This window comes from Canis aureus, chromosome 11, assembly GCF_053574225.1.
Source record: "Canis aureus isolate CA01 chromosome 11, VMU_Caureus_v.1.0, whole genome shotgun sequence".
NCBI lineage: Eukaryota > Metazoa > Chordata > Mammalia > Carnivora > Canidae > Canis > Canis aureus.
The window spans coordinates 14324004-14346411 of record NC_135621.1 but is presented as its reverse complement, the minus strand read 5'-3'; the positions used below and the strand labels follow the sequence as shown (position 1 = coordinate 14346411).

The window sequence follows — 22408 nt, the reverse complement described above, 5'->3', positions numbered from 1 at the left end:
TATATATATTTGAAAACTTAACCAAATTCAGTTCCTGTCCTCAATCCATAACAACACAAAGGTGTTATTCTATGCTTCCTAATAGTGATCATTTCTCAATTATTCCCTCCAATTAATGTACCTTCAATCACAAAACATATTTTGGAAACATTAAAATCAGTTTAGTCAAGAAAATATTTTCTTGGGCAGCCCGGTGGCTCAGCGGTTTAGTGCCGCCTTCAGCCCAGGGCGTGATCCTGGAGACCCAGGATCGATTCCCACGTCAGGCTCCCTGTATGGAGCCTGCTTCTCTCTCTGCCTGTGTGTGTCTCTGTCTCTCTCTCCTCTCTGTGTATTCTCATGAATAAATAAATAAAATATTTTAAAATATATATATTTTCTTAATAACAAAGGACTTCAAAATGCAAGAAAGTTTGGTTAAATAGAAATTCCCTGACCACAAAAGCAATTAAAAATTTGAACTAGTTTAAGTATCCTCTAAAAATCACAAGTTATAACTTTGACTATATCATATCTACCAACGGGAGGTGGGGGTAGAAAGCCACCCACAAAGGAAAACAAGTTCTAAACCTAGGACAGAATCTGAAAAACACTTTAAAATTAAACAGTATGGTTTATTTTTTTTAAAGATTTTATTTATTTATTCATTAAAGACACAGAGAGAGAGACAGAGACAGAGAAACAGAGAGAGGCAGAGACACAGGCAGAAGGAGAAGCAGGCTCCATGCAGGGAGCCCAACGTGGGACTTGATCCCGGGTCTCCAGGATCACACCCTGGGCTGAAGGTGGCGCTATACCACTGAGCCACCCGGGCTGCCCAACAGTATGGTTTAAAAAATTAAACCATGGAGTCACAATGAAACCTTAACAGACACAAAGAAAGACTACAAGACAATACTTTAAAAAAATCAAAAGAAGAAAGAAGAAAGAAGGGAGGGAACAGTCAGAAAAACAAAACAGTAAGTCATAGGACCTTGTAACTTATGCTTTAAAATGAGCAGTTTTTAAAAAGTTTAATACATGCTGGAATAGCCAAGTAATTAATTCCTTTCGGGCATTTAACATTCGAACTCAAAATGTATCAATGACCATCTTTATATTATACTGTCTAAATCTTAGGTTAGAGACAAATAGGAAGGCATATTACTGATTCAAGAAATGTTCACATTTTTAAATTTATTTAAATTTTATTTTTTTTTTATTTTTAAAAAGATTTTATTTATTTATTCATGAGAGACCCAGAGAGAGAAGTAGAGACACAGGCAGAGGGAGAAGCAGGCTCCATGCAGGGAGCCTGACATGGGACTCGATCCTGGGACTCCAGGATCACGCATGCCCTGGGCCGAAGGCAGACGCTCAACCGCTGAGCCACCCAGGTGTCCCTAAAAGCCTTTTAATATTCATTTCTAAACTGTTTTTGAAAGTCTACATTAATTATAGTTCTCCAGCAATTATTTCAATGCTCCCTCAGACAGTGACTATTCTTCCATTTAAAAAGCACCACCTTACTATTACTAGTATGAGAGAAATAAAGTATCATTTTCTAACTATGAATTTTTATTGTCATTATTGAGATTAAACATTTTGTGATTCTTTTTGTACATATCACGATTTATCTTCTAAGTGTATCATTTTAACTCCCCTTTAGAAGTAGGCTTTTATCTTTAAAATACGGAGTTTGAATATTATGTGAATGTCAATGAATTTCAGAGGTCTTAGAACATTTCCTTCAAATGATTTGACATTTAATTCCAGTTTCTTTAGATACAGTCTGATTTACATTTAACTCTATCAGGTTATCACTGCCATAAGAATTTCCACATTTATACACTCCATATTTTCTATTTTTAAAGCTGATTTTTTTAGTTTTTCAGGTAAATAATCATATCATTTGCAAATAATTTTTTTTTTCAGTATCAACTCCTTTCCCTCCCTTTAACAGACTCCCTGATAGCCTACTATCTTCTGTGATTATATACAGGTTCAAGAACATAGCAGTAAACTAGATTGGCAAAGTCCTTGCCCTTGTTAAGCCTAAATTCTGGTGGAGTAGAGAGAATAATAAACAATTGATGAATATATAACTTTTAGGTAAAGAGGTGCTATGATTGTGAAAATGCAAGAAAGAATTTAAAAGGATACAGTAGTATAGTATATACAAGGCTACTTAGGAAAAGAGAGAAGCCTTCTGGGGGAAGGTATTTTAGCATATACCTGGATAGATAGAGAGAGAGAGAGAGAGAGAGAGAGAGAGGTATGAAGATCTGAAATACAAAACAAACAAACCGTGTCAAGGTCTTCAGGTAGAAAGGAATGTGAATGCAAGGAGCTGGAGACTCCACCAAGTATGACTCCAAAATGTAGGTAATACTAATCACAACAATGACAACAATAATGGTAATAGAAGGTATCCTTATTTATAACATATTTTCATGAAATACTGGTTCTTAATTGGCCTGAAAGAAATCGTAGCAGCCACAATTGTTGTAGGATAACAAAAGTACAGAAACTAGGCAAGAGTTCAGAATGGTTGTTGTCTCTCAAAATAAGGAAGTGGTCTACTCTTAACCAGTTTTAAGAGTTTTTTTAAAAGTAAGGAATAGGAAAAAACAAAAAAAGTAAGGAATAGGTGTCATACTTCATGTTTTTACAGCATATATTAAAACAAGGGGAAAAGATTTCCCACAAGTTTGTGCTTTTAAAATAATTATGCTTAAGAATCATGGAGTAGTGCACAGATATGACTAGAAAAATGTTAGCAATTAAAATACAAATATATTTAAAGACAGCAAAAACTCTAAGCTGAGTAAATTATATAATCCTCAAAGAGCTGTCTATTAATACCTTATATGAATGCTTTTAATTGTCTATAATGTCCCCCCAAAAGAATAATGATAAAAATGAAATCAAATCCACATCTGCCTGATTTAAGCTTATGAAAACACTGAAATAACATCTGTAGAATTTATTAAGCTAGTTTTATACTTCAAAATAGCAAATTCAGCATTTTTTAGGAAAATACATACATATATAGGAATCTCTTGAAATAAAATGCCTTGGAAAATAAGTAGTCCTAAAGAACTACTTAACAATTTAATTAGTACAGTCACATGAAAAACAGCTTCCCAAATACTTCTACAACCATGCATGTGATAGAGTTACATTTTATACTTTATGGATAGGGTAAATCAGGATGTTTTTTAATAAATGGCTTATGATTGACTCAATCACTGGCCAGATTTTTTTTTTGAAAAATTTTTTTTAATTTTTTTATTTATTTATGATAGTCAGAGAGAGAGAGAGAGAGAGAGAGAGAGGCAGAGACACAGGCAAAGGGAGAAGCAAGCTCCATGTACCAGGAGCCCAATGTGGATTTCAATCCTGGGTCTCCAGGATCATGCCCTGGGCCAAAGGCAGGCGCCAAACCGCTGCGCCACCCAGGGATCCCTCACTGGCCAGTTTTTATCATAAATTATAATTTGAAATTATTTTGTTTCCAGAGAAAAAATTTACAAAATTATACCAGCCATTTGTTATGTTTAAAAGCTTTCTTGTCAATAGTTTTTATAATAAAATTGTTATTTGCAGATGATATACATTAACTATTAAAAAAAAAAACCCAAGACAATCAAATGGAATAATATTACTATTGTTCATATTAGTAGTAAAATTTACTTAATATTTACTTTCTGGTCTTCTAAAAGTTTTGCATACAGTTATTTATTCAATCCTTATACCGACCCATGAGTCATGTACTATTTTTATTTTATAGATGAAAAAGCTGAAACACACAGGGACTTAGTAACTTGCCCAAGGACAACTAGCTAGTAAGTCATGTGAGTGAGATATAAAATCAAATAGCAGAACCTACAGAACCTATGTTCCTGTTCCCAATTCAACAAAAACTAGTAAGTGTTTTCTTAGGTAGTTGGTTATAAAACAAACACAAACTATTCATTACATCAACAAAAAACAATCAGATAAATGTAACAAAAGTGGCAGCCATAAAACTCTACTTATTAAAAAAGCATAAATAACAAAAGACAGACTTCTGATAATCAGCATAAATGTGCAATAGTCAAAAATATTTTTATAAAGAAGGATGTGAAAGACCTTACCTAAGATGTGAAAATTGTCTATAAAGCTACAGCAATGCAACTATGTTGTAGTTCTGCCATAGAATCAGTGTGAGAAACAGAACAAGAGTTTAGAAACAGGCCCAAGAATACATCAGACATTATATATATATATTAAGAGAAGATTTCAAATAGCCTTAAATGGGGCAGTCTGGGTGGCTCAGCGGTTTAGCGCCACCTTCAGCCCAGGGCGTGATCCTGGAGACCCGGGATCGAGTCCCACGTCGGGCTCCTTGCATGGAGCCTGCTTCTCCCTCTGCCTGCCTGCCTGTCTGTCTCTCATGAATAAATAAATAAAATCTTAGAAAAAAAAATAGCCTTAAATGAATGGTGCAACTCAAGGGTGAACAAATTCCTCCCTATGTGAGAAATCTAGCACACTACTTGTATTTGTAGGGCACATGAACTAAGAATATTTACTTTAAAAAAAAGTTTACTTTTTAAATGGTTATATAAATACCTACATAATTATCCTTTATTTAGCCTCTTGGCCCATAAAGCCTAAAATATTTATTACCTGGTCCTTTTTGGAAAAGTTTTCTAACCTGTGATCTAAAATATAACTGTTGTTGGGACAACTGGATATTAGACAACCTCACTAAGAGGGTAGGAGGAGTACAGGGGTAGAGATCCAGGCACTAATATTCACACCTTAGACCAAAATACATTTGGGGGGGGGGGGGGAGTTTGAGTGAGGCGTGAAGAGAGAGAATCTTAAGCATGCTCCACACTCAACGCACGGCCCCAGGCAGGGCTCAATCTCACCACCCTGAGATCATGACCTAGGCCAAAATCAAGAGTCAGATGCTTAACTAACTGACTCAGCCACCCAAGTGCCTCAACCAAAATACATTTCTAAGGGACCTAAGTTATATCTGAAGAATGAAGCACAAAACGCTAAAAGAAAGTAGTTGGAAAAAGTCTAAAGTATGGTCTCAAAAACGGAAACCACAAAAATAAAAAGACTGATGAGTCAAATTCAATAAGAATGATAAATATTTTTATATTAAAAAAATCACTCATTAAACTGCAAGCAAAAACACTCGAAAAATATTTGTAACAAAGCACAAGAGACTATTTTTTGTTGTTATTGTTGTTGTAGAGTCCCTAGTGTATTATGAAAGGATTCTTCCAGTATTTACACAAGAGACTATTAATTTATGGGAAACGCTGACAAATAAACAAGATTTACCATCTCAATAGAAAAATAGAAAATGGCACCATGTGATCCCAGGACTCTGCATCAGGCTTCCTGCATGAAGCCTGCTTCTTCCTCTGCCTGTGTCTCTACCTCTCTCTCTGTGTCTCTCATGAATAAATAAGTGAAATGAAAGAAAAGAAAGAAGAAAAGAAAAGAAAGAAGAAAAGAAAAAAGAAAAGAAAAGAAAAGAAAGAAAAGAAAAGAAAAAAAAAAGAAAAGAGAGAGAAAGAGAGAAAAGAGAAAAGAGAAGAGAGAAAAGAAAGAAAGAAAGAAAGAAAGAAAGAAAGAAAGAAAGAAAGAAAGAAAGAAAGAAAGAAAGAAAGAAGAAAAGGAGTCAATCCCATTTACAATTGCACCCAAAAGCATAAGATACCTAGGAATAAACCTCACCAAAGAGGTAAAGGATCTATACCCTAAAAACTATAGAACACTTCTGAAAGAAATTGAGGAAGACACAAAGAGATGGAAAAATATTCCATGCTCATGGATTGGCAGAATTAATATTGTGAAAATGTCAATGTTACCCAGGGCAATATACACGTTTAATGCAATCCCTATCAAAATACCATGGACTTTCTTCAGAGAGTTAGAACAAATTATTTTAAGATTTGTGTGGAATCAGAAAAGACCCCGAATAGCCAGGGGAATTTTAAAAAAGAATACCATATCTGGAGGCATCACAATGCCAGATTTCAGGTTGTACTACAAAGCTGTGGTCATCAAGACAGTGTGGTACTGGCACAAAAACAGACACATAGATCAATGGAAGAGAATAGAGAACCCAGAAGTGGACCCTGAACTTTATGGTCAACTAATATTCGATAAAGGAGGAAAGACTATCCATTGGAAGAAAGTCTTTTCAGTAAATGGTGCTGGGAAAATTGGACATCCACATGCAGAAGAATGAAACTAGACCACTCTCTTTCACCATACACAAAAATAAACTCAAAATGGATGAAAGATCTAAATGTGAGACAAGATTCCATCAAAATCCTAGAGGAGAACACAGAACACCCTTTTTGAACTTGGCCACAGTAACTTCTTGCAAGATACATCCACGAAGGCAAAAGAAACAAAAGCAAAAATGAACTATTGGGACTTCATCAAGATAAGAAGCTTTTGCACAGCAAAGGATACAGTCAACAAAACTAAAAGGCAACCTACAGAATGGGAGAAGATATTTGCAAATGACATATCAGATAAAGGGCTAGTTTCCAAGATCTATAAAGAACTTCTTAAACTCAACACCAAAGAAACAAACAATCCAATCATGAAATGGGCAAAAGACATGAACAGAAATCTCACAGAGGAAGACATAGACATGGCCAACATGCACATGAGAAAATGCTCTGCATCACTTGCCATCAGGGAAATACAAATCAAAACCACAATGAGATACCACCTCACACCAGTGAGAATGGGGCAAATTAACAAGGCAGAAAACAACAAATGTTGGAGAGGATGCGGAGCAAAGGGAACCCTCTTACACTGTTGGTGGGAATGGGAACTGGTGCAGCCACTCTGGAAAACTGTGTGGAGGTTCCTCAAAGAGTTAAAAATAGACCTGCCCTATGACCCAGCAATTGCACTGTTGGGGATTTACCCCAAAGATACAGATGCAATGAAACGCCGGGACACCTGCACCCCGATGTTTATAGCAGCAATGGCCACAATAGCCAAACTGTGGAAGGAGCCTCGGTGTCCAACGAAAGATGAATGGATAAAGAAGATGTGGTTTATGTATACAATGGAATATTACTCAGCTATTAGAAATGAGAAATACCCACCATTTGCTTCAACGTGGATGGAACTGGAGGGTATTATGCTGAGTGAAGTAAGTCAGTCGGAGAAGGACAAACATTATATGTTCTCATTCATGTGGGGAATATAAATAATAGTGAAAGGGAATAGAAGGGAAGGGAGAAGAAATGTGTGGGAAATACAGAAAGGGAGACAGAACGAAAAGACTGCTAACTCTGGGAAACGAACTAGGGGTGGTAGAAGGGGAGGAGGGCGGGGGGTGGGAGTGATTGGGTGACAGGCACTGGGGGTTATTCTGTATGTTGGTAAATTGAACACCAATAAAAAAATATCAAAAAAAATAAATAAACATTAAAAATTATTAAAAAGAAAGAAAAAGAAAAAGAAAAAGAGAAAGAAAGAAAAGAAAGAAAGAAAGAAAAGAAAAGAAAAGAAAAGAAAAGAAAAGAAAAGAAAAGAAAGAAAGAAAGAAAGAAAGAAAGAAAGAAAGAAAGAAGAAAGAAAGAAAGAAAGAGAGGCACAAAAATAGGTAATCCACAAAAGAAGAAAAACAAATGACCAGCAACTGTATGGAAAAGATATGTAACTACATGACTGCATGTGTGTAAATTTAACAATGTCTTAAAGTATTTTTAAGGGGGGGTGGGGTACAAGGAAAAAGAATCTCAAGCAGGTTCCAGGTCCAGCACAGAGCCCCAAGCAGGGCTAGATCTCATGACCCCCAGATCATGATCTGAGCCAGAATCAAGAGTCGGGCACTTAACTCACTGACCACCCAGGAACCCCTGTTTTAGTGTATTTTAAAACAGTAAGTTTCTTTTGTATACTGCAAAGACTTAAAGGTAACAACTGATGAGAGTAAAAACGGGTATATTTTTACTTTCTAGTAAAAAATATGTCGGGCAGCCCGGGTGGCTCAGCAGTTTAGCGCCTGCCTTTGGCCTTAGGAGTGATCTTGGAGACCCAAGATCAAGTCCCGCGTCGGGCTCCCTGCATGGAGCCTGCTTCTCCCTCTGCCTGTGTCTCTGCCCCTCTCTCTCTCTCTCTATCATAAATAAATAAAAATAAACCTTAAAAAAGGGGGGGGGGGGTTGTAAAGCAAATCACTGTTATTTTTGTGACAAAGCTAAACAGGAATGGTAACCAACATATGTAAGTGTATTTAATCATTTTGACTAAGAACCTCTGATATACAGTATTTCTACTCTCTAGAAGACAGACATCTTTGTCATTCTCTATACATACTTTATTCCAGATTTCAGTGTGAAGGCTTATCTTCCTAATCAGAATGAGTGCTTTTCATCAATAAGTAATATTCCATTACTATTTTTTCCACAAAACTTAACTTGCACTATAGAATCACAGTAACATACACATAGATAAGTTTTATAGTTTTTGCAAAAACTATATCCCAAATTCTTTAACTACAAGATCAATACACAAACATAGAAACTTAAGTAAAAACAAATTCAATTATAATCTATATCCAAGAGCATATAGATGGGCAATAAGGTAACAGAAATTAATTAGAGGACATTAGTCACCACATATTTGGAAAACTCCTAAGAACACAACTGATACATTGTTGCCAAAATAACAATTTTTCAATTAAAGGGGAGTAATACCACAATGGGGGGGGGATCACCAGATTAAACCAATTTGTGAAATTCTAAGACATAGGAAGTGATTTACTAATGATCAACTTTAAAGAAAAATGAGAGCATTTGTTACATATCTTACAATTTTATAAATGCTTTAAATATCAGTAAGAATCTCATCAGGTTAATAACTAGAATAGATTGTTATAAAGAGGGAAATTTGGAGCAGCATAAAGGGTTGAAAGGAAAAAAAAAAGTGGGTGGGTACAAAGTACAAAAATGCAACTGGTTTGACTACTACAATATATAGTGTATAATTTAAAGAGGCATATTAGAATTTGGAAATAACCATTAATTTATTTTAAAATATTTTATCAATTTACTAATTATGACTTAGCTATGTTAAATCCTTTCAATCCAAATGGGATTACTGAACTAGTCGCCTTCCAAAGCACTTAATTAATCCACACCTCTATATCACCTTCCATGTTTTGACCATAGTTCTTCAAAAATTTTTCTGTAGTAGCAACCCTATAGTTGAACAGAGGAGATGCTCTTACTAACTAAAGTTTAGGATTACAGCCTAAAGATTACACAACAAAGGTAAAATTGCACTGAATCTTCCTATTTTATCTTTAAATCTTGCAAATCTGCTTTCTACTCTATAGGCATATTTTAATATAAAAATACCAAGTTACTAAAAAAAATAATAAAAAAATAAAAAATAAATAAATAAAAATACCAAGTTACTTCACAAGTTAAAAAAAAAACAACTGATGATCGAGAAGTGATACGATGTTTACCTCTTGTCTTTGAGTTGTTCTTACAACAGTATTAACCACATCCCAACTTCAGAGTTATAGGACATTTTATCTCCCACTAATATGTAAGGGCATCATTTCTGTATCCCTAGGACCTAGCACTGCGCCTAAAACACAGTCCCTCAAACAAAGATGGTACTCTGCATTTCACATACTGCTTTTCAGGAGCCAGAAAGAAACAGACATACACTGCTGAGTAAACACAATATAACTGATTAACTTACATCTTTTTCTGACCGATGTGGAAACATAGAAGACTGGCTGTAGTACATGTTTTCGTCATGGTAGTCACTGTCGACCCCCTCTACAAACTTCTTTCTTGAAGCACCAAACATGCTGTTTGTCACCTAAACAAAAAGATTGCTTTTATCAAGAGTTATATTTTGGAAGATCCCAAGTTTTAACAAACTCCTATGTGGAAAACAGAAGATAAAAGAAGCAATGCTAAGATAAAGAAACAGATCAACTAAGGGAGGGATAATGGGGCATGTGAAAAAGTCATAAATCTAACTATAAGAATATAGTATTATATTTTTGTTTCCAGGCTCTAAAAAGCAAGAGGAGAAACTTAATAAAGCCTATTTAATATAATAATTCCACTTACTTTAAAAGAAATATCATTTATTCTTGAAATCTGCAACCTCAAATATAATTTTCCCATACAAAGATCTTTAAAAAATTAACTTCAGGTTTAATTATCCAAAATCTTAACACATATCTTCAGTATTAGTATTTTGTCATCACTATGTCTAGTTTGTAAATGATCTGTTTTCCAGAGCATATCATCTTCACTCACAATCTAAGTTTATTGAGATGTATAGCACTTGAGTCAGCGAATAATGGCAAACCAGAAACTTTATCTCTAGCCACAAGTACCCACTTCACATAACAGTGACGTTTCATTTACCATCCTGGTTTAACTTTACAGTTTCTGTTACATAACCTGCTTATTACTCTTTTGTTTTTTAAGTCTTTACCACATCCAATATTAGTAATTTTGAACTAACACCAATACAAATAATGACTAAATCTATGCTAATTATCTTTTTTTAAAAGGCAGTGTTAGAAAATGGTCACATTTCTTTATTTTTTTAGGTAATTTCTCCACCCAATGTGAGGCTCGAACTCATGACCCCAAAATCAAGAGTCGCATGCTCTACTGAGCCAGGCAGGCACCCTGTGCTAATTTTTTCTCCTTAGGATGACCTCTTTATAAGGTTTCCAAAACTATCAACTGACTAGGTTATTTCTGGTCAATGTGTCTTCCAACAATGGTACTTTGTAGTCTGAAGTAAACTGAAATGTCACGATGGAAGACATTTGTAAAGACTTGACTACATAGTGACTACATCTTTTCACAAAAATTGTGGGGAAAAACTCACATCATATTTGACATCTGTCTTGTACACTCATAGTGAATAAGGGTATTTTCTTCAATTATAAATAAGAAATGAACAACTTCTTTTACTTCACATTTCAAAATCAAACGTGTAGTTACTACTATTTATGGGTAGACTGTGTGAACCGATAAAGTTGCAGTCTTTAATGACCATATTTGACATACAAGTTTGTTGAAAGCACCAAACTATTTAATAATTGCTTTATATCTTATGATCCCCTGTTAAGTTTTTAAGAAACTCAAATATTTAGCCATGCTTCCTTTTGAGGTCTGAGAAAAAGGTATTTAGTTAAATATGAGCAACAGTCTGATGACAATTTAGTGACTGTTTTGGGGTTATTAATTTCCTTAGGTGTGAAATACAGAAAGTTATTTTTAAAGGGTTTATTATTTTGTTAGAATATACTTAAACTTCTTTAGTAGTAGACTCCCTGGTAAATCTCATAGAAGCTCTTCTGTAATTCTGAATGTAATTTCAGGGAGTAGAATCCCACATGCCTATCCATCAACCCCCTAAGTAGTCTTTAACAGGAAAAAGAAGTGTTTTTTAAGGAGTTTTATTACAGAAAAGTAACAGTGGAAAAAGCACTTTAGTCTGCAATTAAGAATCTTTACAGATGAGATTTTAAAAGTTTATTTTGCGAAAGTTAAGGATATATTTAATTCTCTTTAAAGGATCATTACTATTAAGTTCTAATTCTTAGAAAGGATAAACATGTGGAAATGGCATGATACCTAGAAAATTCAGTAAAATATCAGGAGACTACCAGGGTTACCTCTCATCAAATTATACACATATAAATCAACTCAAAGGATACAAAGTAAACTCTCCTTAACAATTTTTGTATGACATTTATCATCAAAACCATTATAGACTCCTAGAATTCCAAAATTGAAATTAACTGTATAGAATAAAAAACTTCATGTTAATATTGTGTAAAAGGCTTTACTGTTTGAAAGTAAACCATATGAAATCCCTCAAAGGAGAGCAGAAATGTTCCTCGTTCATTAGTATAATTTTCCCACACTCACTGTGTGTGTGTAAGAGAGAGAAGAAGGGAGGCAAGAGAAAGAGAAAATACCAAAAAGCAGAATTTCATTTTTGTTTTGTGTATTTCAACACAGAAATTACATAATCAGTTCAAATATGAATTATTCTTACATGACTTCAGCAAAAAAAGAAAGGTAAGAGTGTTAATACTTTGCTTGCTCTCCAAACGCAACACCAGTCCAGGAATAAGTACCAAAATGAAATAAAGAATTATCTGATCCTGGGCAGAGAGAGAGAGAGAAAAGGAAAGAACAGAACTACACAGTAAGTTTTTCATAAAAGCTAGTTTACTTAATTTTTAAGAGTCTGTGCTTTATTCCACACAGAATGAGGCACTGGGGTAGTAAAAGTATTTTAGAATAGCCATGAAAGATGAAACTAGGAATTTAACAACCAAGCAAAGAAGTAAGGGAACCAACTACACAAAGACCTATAGGAAGATTATTCAACAGACACAGAGAACAGCAAGATCCTCAGTGGTGTGACTCAAGCAGTAGGAACTTAGAAGTCAGTTACTGGTGGTCCCAAATCTTGCTGTGCCTTGCAGGCCCTGAGGGACTTTGAATTTTATTCCATGTGAGACAGAAGTCTAAAGGGCTTGGGGATAGTCTGAGTAACAATTTGGCATATGTATTTTTTAACAACTGCAGTTATTCTGTAAGGAATGGACAGAAAAGAAGAAGGGAAGCAGGCGGTGAGAAATAATAGTAAATTAGACCACCGAGGTAGTGGTAGAAATGGAGACACATAGTTAGAAAAAGGATATATTCTGAGAGAGACCAGACACTAATGGATGGATGGATGGATGATACTAAAGGCTAAGGTATTTACATTATTTCCTGGAAGAGAGTAAGTAGTAACCAAAGGAATCTAGAAATCAATTTTTATCCATTTCAAAGAGGATATGACAAGAATATATTGAAATTACTGGTAATTTTAGCCATATATATTAAAGTCAATTTGGTAAATGGAAATTTAAAAAATAAAATCATACTACATTTTACATCATATAAACCATTTGTGAGAATCTTTAGTATATACCAATTTGCCAGCATTTTTTCAAGCAAACATATCAAGGGCTTACATCTACTTTGTTAACCGACTACCTTCTCTCTGGACTTTCATATCAGATGCTATAACAAAGGAGAAGCAAAAAGTGAGATTTTACCAAGAAAGAATTTGATATGACATACGTATGTACCAAAAGCAGTTTCTTAAGCCTTTTTTGAACACAGATCTAAAAGATTTAATAAAGACATTTTATCTTTCCTTTGATTCCACAAACTCTAATCAGAAAGATAAATATATAGGTTAGCTCACACTAATCTTACCATCCTAAGCACCCCCGCCCCGAACCTCCTCCCACCACTCACCCTCCTTGCAAAAGAGTAGGTCTCAAAATGAAGTAGTACAGAGAGGGGAATAAAGTGACAGGCAGAGTGGAAGCACCAAGCTGGCCGGATTTTCCCAGTATACTTCTTCATAATTTAATTTAGCTATGAATTCCTAAGGTATGACACCCTCAACATTTAAATACAGTATTTCAAACATAAATAAAAAAATACAGTATTACAAACTCAAATACAGTAAATCAGAATCACAAAAAAAAAAAAAAAAAGTATTTGTAAAACCGCATACTTAAGATAATCTAAACCAGTAACTTCAAAAAGTAAAGTGGCCAAATGTGGAATGGATGACAATTAAAGAACAGAAGAAATAAAAAGCAAGGCCTGGAGCTTTTTAAAAAGTTCAGGGAAACAAAACTAGGACATCTTATAAATGAAAAACTTGAAAATATACATCTGAAAAAACCACATAGGAAAGGGTGAAAAACAGACTCAGATCATACCCAAGGCAGGATGAGATTTAATCTTACACATATTTCCTTCAGCAAGGCCTCTGGAGAGGAACTTACTCTGAAATCATTTATTGTCTATAATGCTGGCAAATGTTGGCCCGGGCATGGAATCCTATTCCCAGGGACAGAAACACATCCATGGCAGAGTGGTCCTTTTCCTGATAGCAAACAAATGTAGGCTGATTTCAAAATCTATCTCCAGGATTAACTCAAGGTTCTAGCAGCAAATTTTAAGGTACCCTAGACATCTCTACCTAAGAAGTACAATAAACTAAATCAGTATTTAAAACTGATTTCCCAAGTTATTTTCTCTTGTTTTGTTCTGTACATCCAAAGTTCTGTTCTTTCTTCAAAGTGGCTTTCACATCTTTTTTTGCCATTCTTCCTATCATCATCTTAGTTTAAGCTCTAGATTAGTTTGGTTTAGCCTCCTGACTAGTCTGCTTTCACATTTCAACGAACATGCTGAAGGGATACTATATGAACTATGCCAAAGACTGTGGTACAGTGAGGCACACCTGGCTGGTTCAGTCAGTTAAGTGTCTGCCTTCAGCTCAGGTCGTGGTCCCAGGGTGGAATCCCTCTAACCCCTCGACCTGCACTAGCTTATGCTCTTTCTCTCAAATAAAATCTTAAAAAAAAAACAGCTGTGGTAATGAATACAGAAGTAACAGCTCCGAGTCTTTTTTAAAAATTATTTTAAAGATTTTACTTATTTATTCATGAGAGACTCAGAAAGATGCAGAGACATAGACAAAGGGAGAAGCAGGCTCCCTCTGGGGAGCCCAATGTGGGATTTGATCCCAAGACCCCAGGATCACACCCTGAGTGGAAGGCAGTCGCTCAACCACTGGAGTCCTCAGCTTCAAGTACTGAACAAGTTAATAGTCTAGCTGGGAAACATACCTGTGAATAAACAATTACAATATGAAAATCTACACAGGTACTGAGAGCACAAATAAGGGAATATTTGTGTCTGAGGGAAACCGACTATACGATTTTATTATCAAAGAACTTATGTTTGACAAAGACTTAAGAAATTTTAAAAGCTGAAGTGTGGGGGGTGGGAGGTTGAAGCAAACTTTTCCCGTAAGAGACAGCATGTACAAGTGCTCAGAAGTGAGAGAAAGCCCAAGAAACAAGACTTTCAATATAGCTAACACAAAAGATGTTTGGAAGGATGGTGATAGGTGGTAAGGAAAAGTAGGCTTGGTCTTCAATGCCAGGTTAAGAGGGCAAGAGTATAGGCAGGAAAACCAGGTACAAAAATCGAGGTGATGAACTAAGCCAGATTTCCCTTGACTAACAGTTTATTACGGCGCTATACTAATAACCACTACACTGACTCACTTTCATGTTCTCATCTCTTGTTAATTTCTCCTACCCAGAGGATACAGACCAAGAATCCTGAGATCCTGACCTTAACATAATTTTGTAGCAGTAATTCTCTCAAGACCCCAAACAAAACTTATGCCTCAGCTTAATTTGTTATTCACAGTTGTTCCTATTCATGTTAATCTCTGACAAAATGCCATCTTTAACTTTTATGATCTTCAACAATTAAAACTCAAGCTGACTAGACTAACTTTAAATATTCACTGAAATTATCCTTATCTTTCCTAGCATAAGCATCTCCAATATTCTCCAAACAGATCTTTATTAGCCCATTCTTATCCCCCTCAAATCTACTCTCCCACATTAACCAAACTGAATTTTTAAAATGAAAATTTAGGGACACCTGTGTGGCTCAGTGGTTGAGCGTCTGCTTTTGACACAAGGTGTGATCCCAGGGTCCAGGATCGAATCCCACATCAGGCTCCCTGCAGGGAGCCTGCTTCTCCCTCTGCCTAAGCCTCGGCCTCTGTGTCTCTCATGAATGAATCAATGAATAAATGAATGAAATGAAAATTTAATTGTTGTAGCTCTATTGATCAAAATGCCTCAACAGATTCCTAAAACAATAATAAGGCTTATAAGGTCCTCTGTAAACTCTCTGACCTTAACTCTCTCCACAGGTACCCTTCCACAACTAAATTTGCCACACTACACAAGATTTTTTCCACCTCAGGGCCTTTGTATACGCTTATACCTCTATTTAGAATGTTCTTTCTTCCATTTGAAACTTTCACACTAAGTTAGGGCTCCTGATTTACAGTCATTGAAAATACTTTACCATAACTACAATCATACAATAATAAAAAAGAACTTTTATTGATCACTTACTATGTGCCAGGCAATATACTCTAAATGCTTTAAAATGTACTGCCTTATGCAATCCTCAAGTATTTACTTGTGTAGTCCTCATTTTTAGATGAGAAATGGAGAAGCTGGATAACATGCCCAAGGTCATACATCTGATGTGCCCAAGGTTCCATATCTGATAAGTGACAGAAATGGGATATGAATCCAGGCAATCTGCTGGAGTTCCCCTTTTTAACCACTATAATACAATGACTCTCATACATATAACTAATACTTTAAAGTGTGTATTCCCCCAAATTATAAGCTTCATGATGGGAATAGGAGTTAGGGGCAAAAAGAGCAGGGTGCTCATTTTGCAGTGAACATAGTAGCAGAGGATGTTAGAATCAAATATCTGTGCATGTCAAAAAGATCTCTTTAGCTGAAAAATGAGAATAAACTGACTAGAAGAGGTATGTAAAATAAAAGCCACTCACTACCAAACTACCCATTTTAGAGAAAGTTCCATTAATTTTAGAATAAAATTATGCTTACAAGAACATGATTACACCAATTAAAAAGTAATTAAAAAGTAAAAGTGTCCATATTCCAAATGAACTAATATTTTAAGCACTTTCTAAATACAGTGAAAAATAATACAATCCTTCAGGGAATCAGGATTATAAAATCTCTAAATTTCATTATAAACTACTGAAATAGACACTGCAGCACTGAATGTGTAGCATACATCTATTAAATCACTTCAAATAAGAACAAATCCCTAATGGCAACTTCCTGTGGGTTCTCTAATGTAGTCAGAAATTTTACTGTTAACATGCTGATATATGTGTCTCATTATAAAATCAACTATTTCACATTAAAGTATGAAGACTTTTCAATAGCCATTAATTTTTTTTTCATTTCTAGCAACAGAATTTGCTTGAACTTTGTAATATAAAGGAAAAATTTGCCAAATATAAGTCATTCAATGCCTTGGAGGAGAGAGGAAGAGACTGTTCCTTTCTTACAGTTTCCCTAAGGGAGTTTTTATTAATCCACTCTGCTGAATACAGAATTTGACTTCTTCCTTTTGTTTCCCTCCCAATTTCCCATTCACTATCAGTAAACACTTCACAAACATATACACACAAAATTATCTGTTGTCTACAAGGTAAGCAGAAACTGGTAAAAAAAAAAAATCAGTCAATTACCATTAATATTTACCAGCTTTATCAAGATGTAGTGAATCAATATTTGAAACCAATCATGAAAAGCCATAATATCTGAAGATAATCTGGTATTTCTTCACAAACATATACACACAAAATTATCTGTTGTCTACAACATAAGCAGAAACTGGTAAAAAAAAAAAAAAAAACCAGTCAATTACCATTAATATTTACCAACTTTATCAAGATGTAGTGAATCAACATTTGAAACCAATCATGAAAAGCCATAATATCTGAAGATAATCTGGTATTTTTATTATCTATTACAGAGAAGAGTGACAGACCAAACCTCACTGAGATACTGCCCAAATTTTGTGAAACTAGAACATTCCTAAATCAAATATTATACATGACAACCTAGAAAATAGTGAGAACCCAGGGAATTCTTGTTTTAGGAGTATTTTTCAGTAACAGGATTCTGAGCTACCAATTCTGTTTCACAACTATTAAAAATAATCCTTATTTTATTTCATTCCTGAAAAACACTAAAAAAAGAAATGGGCTTAAGTCAAGGACAAAAGGATACATACACTGGAAAAAAATTAAAATCTAGCTTCTCAAAAAACAAAGAACTCAACATCTGAGTATCTTTAAAAAAAAAAAAAAAGAAAAGATCTTTCTCTACTCATGTAAGAAACATACCACTCATGAAGTCCTACTCGTTCTAGAATAATGAATAATTTATGAATCTGCTTAGGATAGATCTAAGAAAAAGTGAAAGTTTAAGTAAATTTTAAAGGTAGAATTTCTAAACTCATCAACTTGAGCCAACAGCATAGAAATACATAAAAACAATTCACTTGAGTTTCAGCAAATGTAGAATGCTCAATAAATGAACAGTAAAAACCTTAATGAATACTGAAAAGACAGTTTACAGGTAGATGCACAGGAAACATAGGACTCTAGCTATAGAAACATGATTCAGCAAAAAACTAGGGGGCTATGTGAACATATCCACAGTCATCATTTTGGACAGCAGGTAAATATTCTGGCACAGAGTCCTTTCCTGGGGTTACAGGGATATTTTGTAAAAGGTCTTATCAAAACAAAACAAAACAAAACAAAACAAAAAACAAAACAAAACCTAGGTGGCATATATCCAAGAAAAAAACAGAGGGCAAGCAAAGAGTGAGAAAAGAACACATTACTCTTCCTAATCCAAAAACCATCTACTAAATTCTCGTGTCTGAAGCTGCTTTACTCAGATCATATTCCCCAAAACCATGTACACCATGTCTTAAAATACACCTCTAAAATTTACAAATTCTCTAAAGTGTGTTATTGAAAGTCTATAAATGCCCCTATCAGTTTGACAAGTGAAAGGACATACAACAGTAGAAAACCTTTACATTTAAGATACAAAACAAATCCTGTAAGCATAAGGGAAACTTCTTAATGAGAAGAACTATCTTAAACCAATCTTAAAAACCTTAAGAGAGAGGATCAGTCTAATAAAGAAGGGAGGAAGGGAAATCCAAAAGAAACTGGATGTATGATCTGCTTTGCCAAGATACTATGCATTTCTACAAGGCTCCTAGTAAATTTAAAACAAAAACAACAAAACAAAACACACAACTCTAGAATTTAAGGGGAGAAAAGGAGGATAAATTGCTGAGGATTCCAGATTTTGAGGACCTAAAGTGCCAGTCAGCATCTCAGTCCCTTTAAGCATGACATACTTTCTCTGAAGAAAGTTTAGCAATCATAGGCCATATTAAGTCTACTTTTCCTGGATATAATTTTGAATGTCTTGTTACGTGCAAAACAATGTAGAAATCGCTTAATTAAGAATTATACAGGATCAATCTGGGAGAATGAAAGAAACAATATTTGAAGGCTTTCTGAAAAGCAAGAGCCTAAAAGAATAGTATTAGTAGTAAGCAAAGTAGTGCAGACCTAGGGTTACATTGCTACGAAATTATTTCCAATAAGTATACATTAAGGGAAAAAATATGTGATGTTAGATCATGATTTTCAGTACAATACAAAGAGAAAATGCCTGGAGTGTTAGAATTTCTCACACACACACACACACACACACACACACACACACAGGTGACCTTATTCATTCAAGAAATCTTTGAACTTTTGTAGCAGACATTCATTGCTCCTACACTCATTTTTGTTAATCTCAAACCCTACGATGGTAGAAATGTTCCACTTTTCTGGTCTAGACTTCAGAGAAAAAGATATTTGAAGTTTCTATTCCTGCAGATAATAAAAATGCAGCTACTTGCCTAAAATCTCAAGAAAGAAACAGCATGTATAAAAAGCTAGTGGAAGGGAACTAAAACTTGCCTCATTCTGAGACCAACTTACACGTAGCAAAATTTTAAGTCTATGAATTTCTACCTCCCCACTTTTTTCTTAACTTCCTTTCTGAAAACAAATTTTCTGGTCCTGCCATACACTGTGGAATATATGAAGTTTCTAAAAAAAAAAAAAAAAAAAAAAAATCTAATAACCTTCCTTTGTATTATCACATTAATGGTTTATTCAGTTTAAGTTTTTCTCTGTTTCACATCTAACTAACAAAAAAGTAATTTCTTAAGACACTAGACTCTTTTATTTAACAATTTCTGGTAATTTTATGAGAAAAATAATTTACAAAAGCATTTTATTTTTAAACTAATAAAATGATTCACTGATAAATGGCCCAACACCCACCCTCAAAATACTGATGACAGTACCATTTTTCCCCCAGACTTTCCCACCACATACTTACCTGTGCAACTTCTTTCAACATTTGCTACTCTGGGGATTGGAAAGCTCAGAGCTGGAGGCTGAAGTGAAGAAGGAAAGGTTGGAGGGTGAGCCATGACACCAGCCCCACACTAGGAGCTCCCCTGAGATACTACAGCAGGGTTGACACCATAGCTCTGAAGTTCAAACTCCAGCAAACGATAAGAAAGGAGTCCAACCAGAACATGATAAACGATGGGATTCTTCTGCTCTTTGAAAAATAAGGAAATCATGCTATAAAGATCTGAATGTCCAGTTTCAACATTATGACTCCCTGTTCACATCTTCATTATTCCCAACCCCAGAATCATCTCTCAGACTGACTGAAAGTATGAATCAAAAAAAGGACAGCGGGCAAAAGCTTTCTATAAACTTGAACACTTTTTTTCAGAAAATGAAAGGACAGGGCTTACCTGGCAATCATGAAATCATCTAAGATAGTATGTTAAAATACTTTGCCTATCCACTCCTTGTATACCTTGTCTTGTTCTCCTAAGCATTCAACATTAAATCTTAGACTCTCATGTATATTAACACCATCAACCAGCAGAATGACAGAGACTACATGGATGTATTTAAATTCCTAAAAATGGACCAATGAACTTTTTGAAAACCAGGGATAACTTCTGGTGTAAGTATATTCCTTGGGAGGAAATGATTTAGAACATTCCATCCTAAAACAAAATACACATTCTTTTCAAGTGCACATGGAACATTCTCCAGAATAGATCACACATATTAGGCCACAAAACAAGTCTAATTAAAAAAAAAGGAATTTTAAAAAAAGTGTTCCACTCTGATAAAAACAAATAAGGACCCTTCAATTAAAATAACTTGAAACAAACTAAATGATAAAGAGAAAAATGAAAAGATTTTTAAAGAAATCAATCTAAATATAGAACTTAAATGTGATTTATTTACTTTTATAAAAATGTGAATTTTTGTTTTATAATACTAAGTGAATTATTGATTCAGAGAAAGCTAGATTCCATTATGAATACTAAGGCTAATAAAAATAGATGTTTAAATTATTCAAAGATAACATCTATTCAATAACATATTACTGAAAGTGGCAAATATTTTGAAATTGTATTCTAAATATAGAAGAGTATCAGAAAAATTGTTACATGAAGTAGTTAAAAATGAAAAGTATTCCATCACCAAGGGAACACAGGATCTTTAAAATACTTCTAAACACCTCGCCATATAAATTAATGCAATAAACATTCAGTAGGCATCTACTATGTGCTAGATATCACATTTCAACTCTTACTTTATCCATTTGGTGCTCAGAAATAAAGGAACATTACAAATCAAAGGGAATAGAGGTGAAAACACATTTACAACAGCTTCCAAAGTATTATTTAAGTTACCTTTACTTCTAAATCTCCTACCATTTCCACTTCTCTTATCGTGTTCTTGCCACAGTACCCCCCCACCCCCCACTCCAATCTCCAAGGCCTTTACATTTCTATTCTCCAGGAAGGCTTTTCCCCTACATATAGATCTATATGGTTTCTTACCCCACTCAATTTCAGGTACTGAGTCGTCTTAGTGAGGACTTCCTTATCTATTGAAAATTACACTACTTTTTCCCCCAACCCCTTAGGCACTCTCTATCTCCTTTCTTATTTTAATATTTTTTTCTCCACATTATCAACATGTAATTTATATTGTATTTTATTACTTTAATGCCTCCCTATGCTCTAAAATGTCAGAAATTTTTGTCCCGTGAGAACAGAAGTTTTTGTCTTTTTGTTCGCTTGTCTTCTTAGGATCTGGAATACTGCCCTACAGAGTAGGCTCATAGCATGAATGTGCCCTCATCTTACTCCATGCATGCCATTACATGAGTGTTATTTGACACCAACTGATCAATGCATTGCTTACAGCACAGGGCAAAAATTTTATGACACACAATTATTTTTAAAGCTAATGGAATTATGTTGAAAATTAATGTTCTTTACATTTCTGAAACATATATGAATAAAACTGTTGTATGCCTTTTCCCACTGAAATTGACAACCACTTCCAAAATACCTAATAGACTGCCAGAAACCTTCAGTGGTTCGAGTGCCATACTATGAGAAGCACCAGAAAAGAACTGGGAGATTAAAAAAATTTCCATTTCCTTAATTTGTTTCTCAAGTTAGATTTCCTTTTTTAAAAAGTTGTTTTTAGAGTATTTCAGATTTATGGTTCAATATTATGAGACATGACTCCTTTGTATCAGAAAATCCCACTAGAAGAATTATACTACTTAGAGCCACTGGGTTGCACTGTAATCCATGGGAATATGCACTCTTTGGAGTTAGCCAAACAGTGCACTGCCTGAACAGTCTCATAAAGTGGGCCTGCTACAAATTAAGCACTAATAATTAAATACTCTTCAAAGTACTATGTGTGTGTATATATGTGTGTATACATGTTA

General features: G+C 34.6%; 1 protein-coding gene across 5 annotated transcripts in view; it reads right to left on the bottom strand.

The window, feature by feature from the left end:
• The window catches only part of CNOT2 (CCR4-NOT transcription complex subunit 2), a 116644-nt gene that overhangs the window by 38656 nt on the left and 55580 nt on the right, over nucleotides 1–22408 (bottom strand). For 4 of the 5 annotated variants that reach the window (XM_077913812.1, XM_077913815.1, XM_077913814.1 and 1 more), the window contains one exon: nucleotides 9742–9864. In XM_077913812.1, the coding sequence (XP_077769938.1) occupies nucleotides 9742–9864 (123 nt within the window). Of the gene's footprint in view, nucleotides 1–9741; nucleotides 9865–19960; nucleotides 20019–22408 lie in introns of all 5 variants that reach the window. The other variant, XM_077913813.1, reaches the window with a different exon arrangement.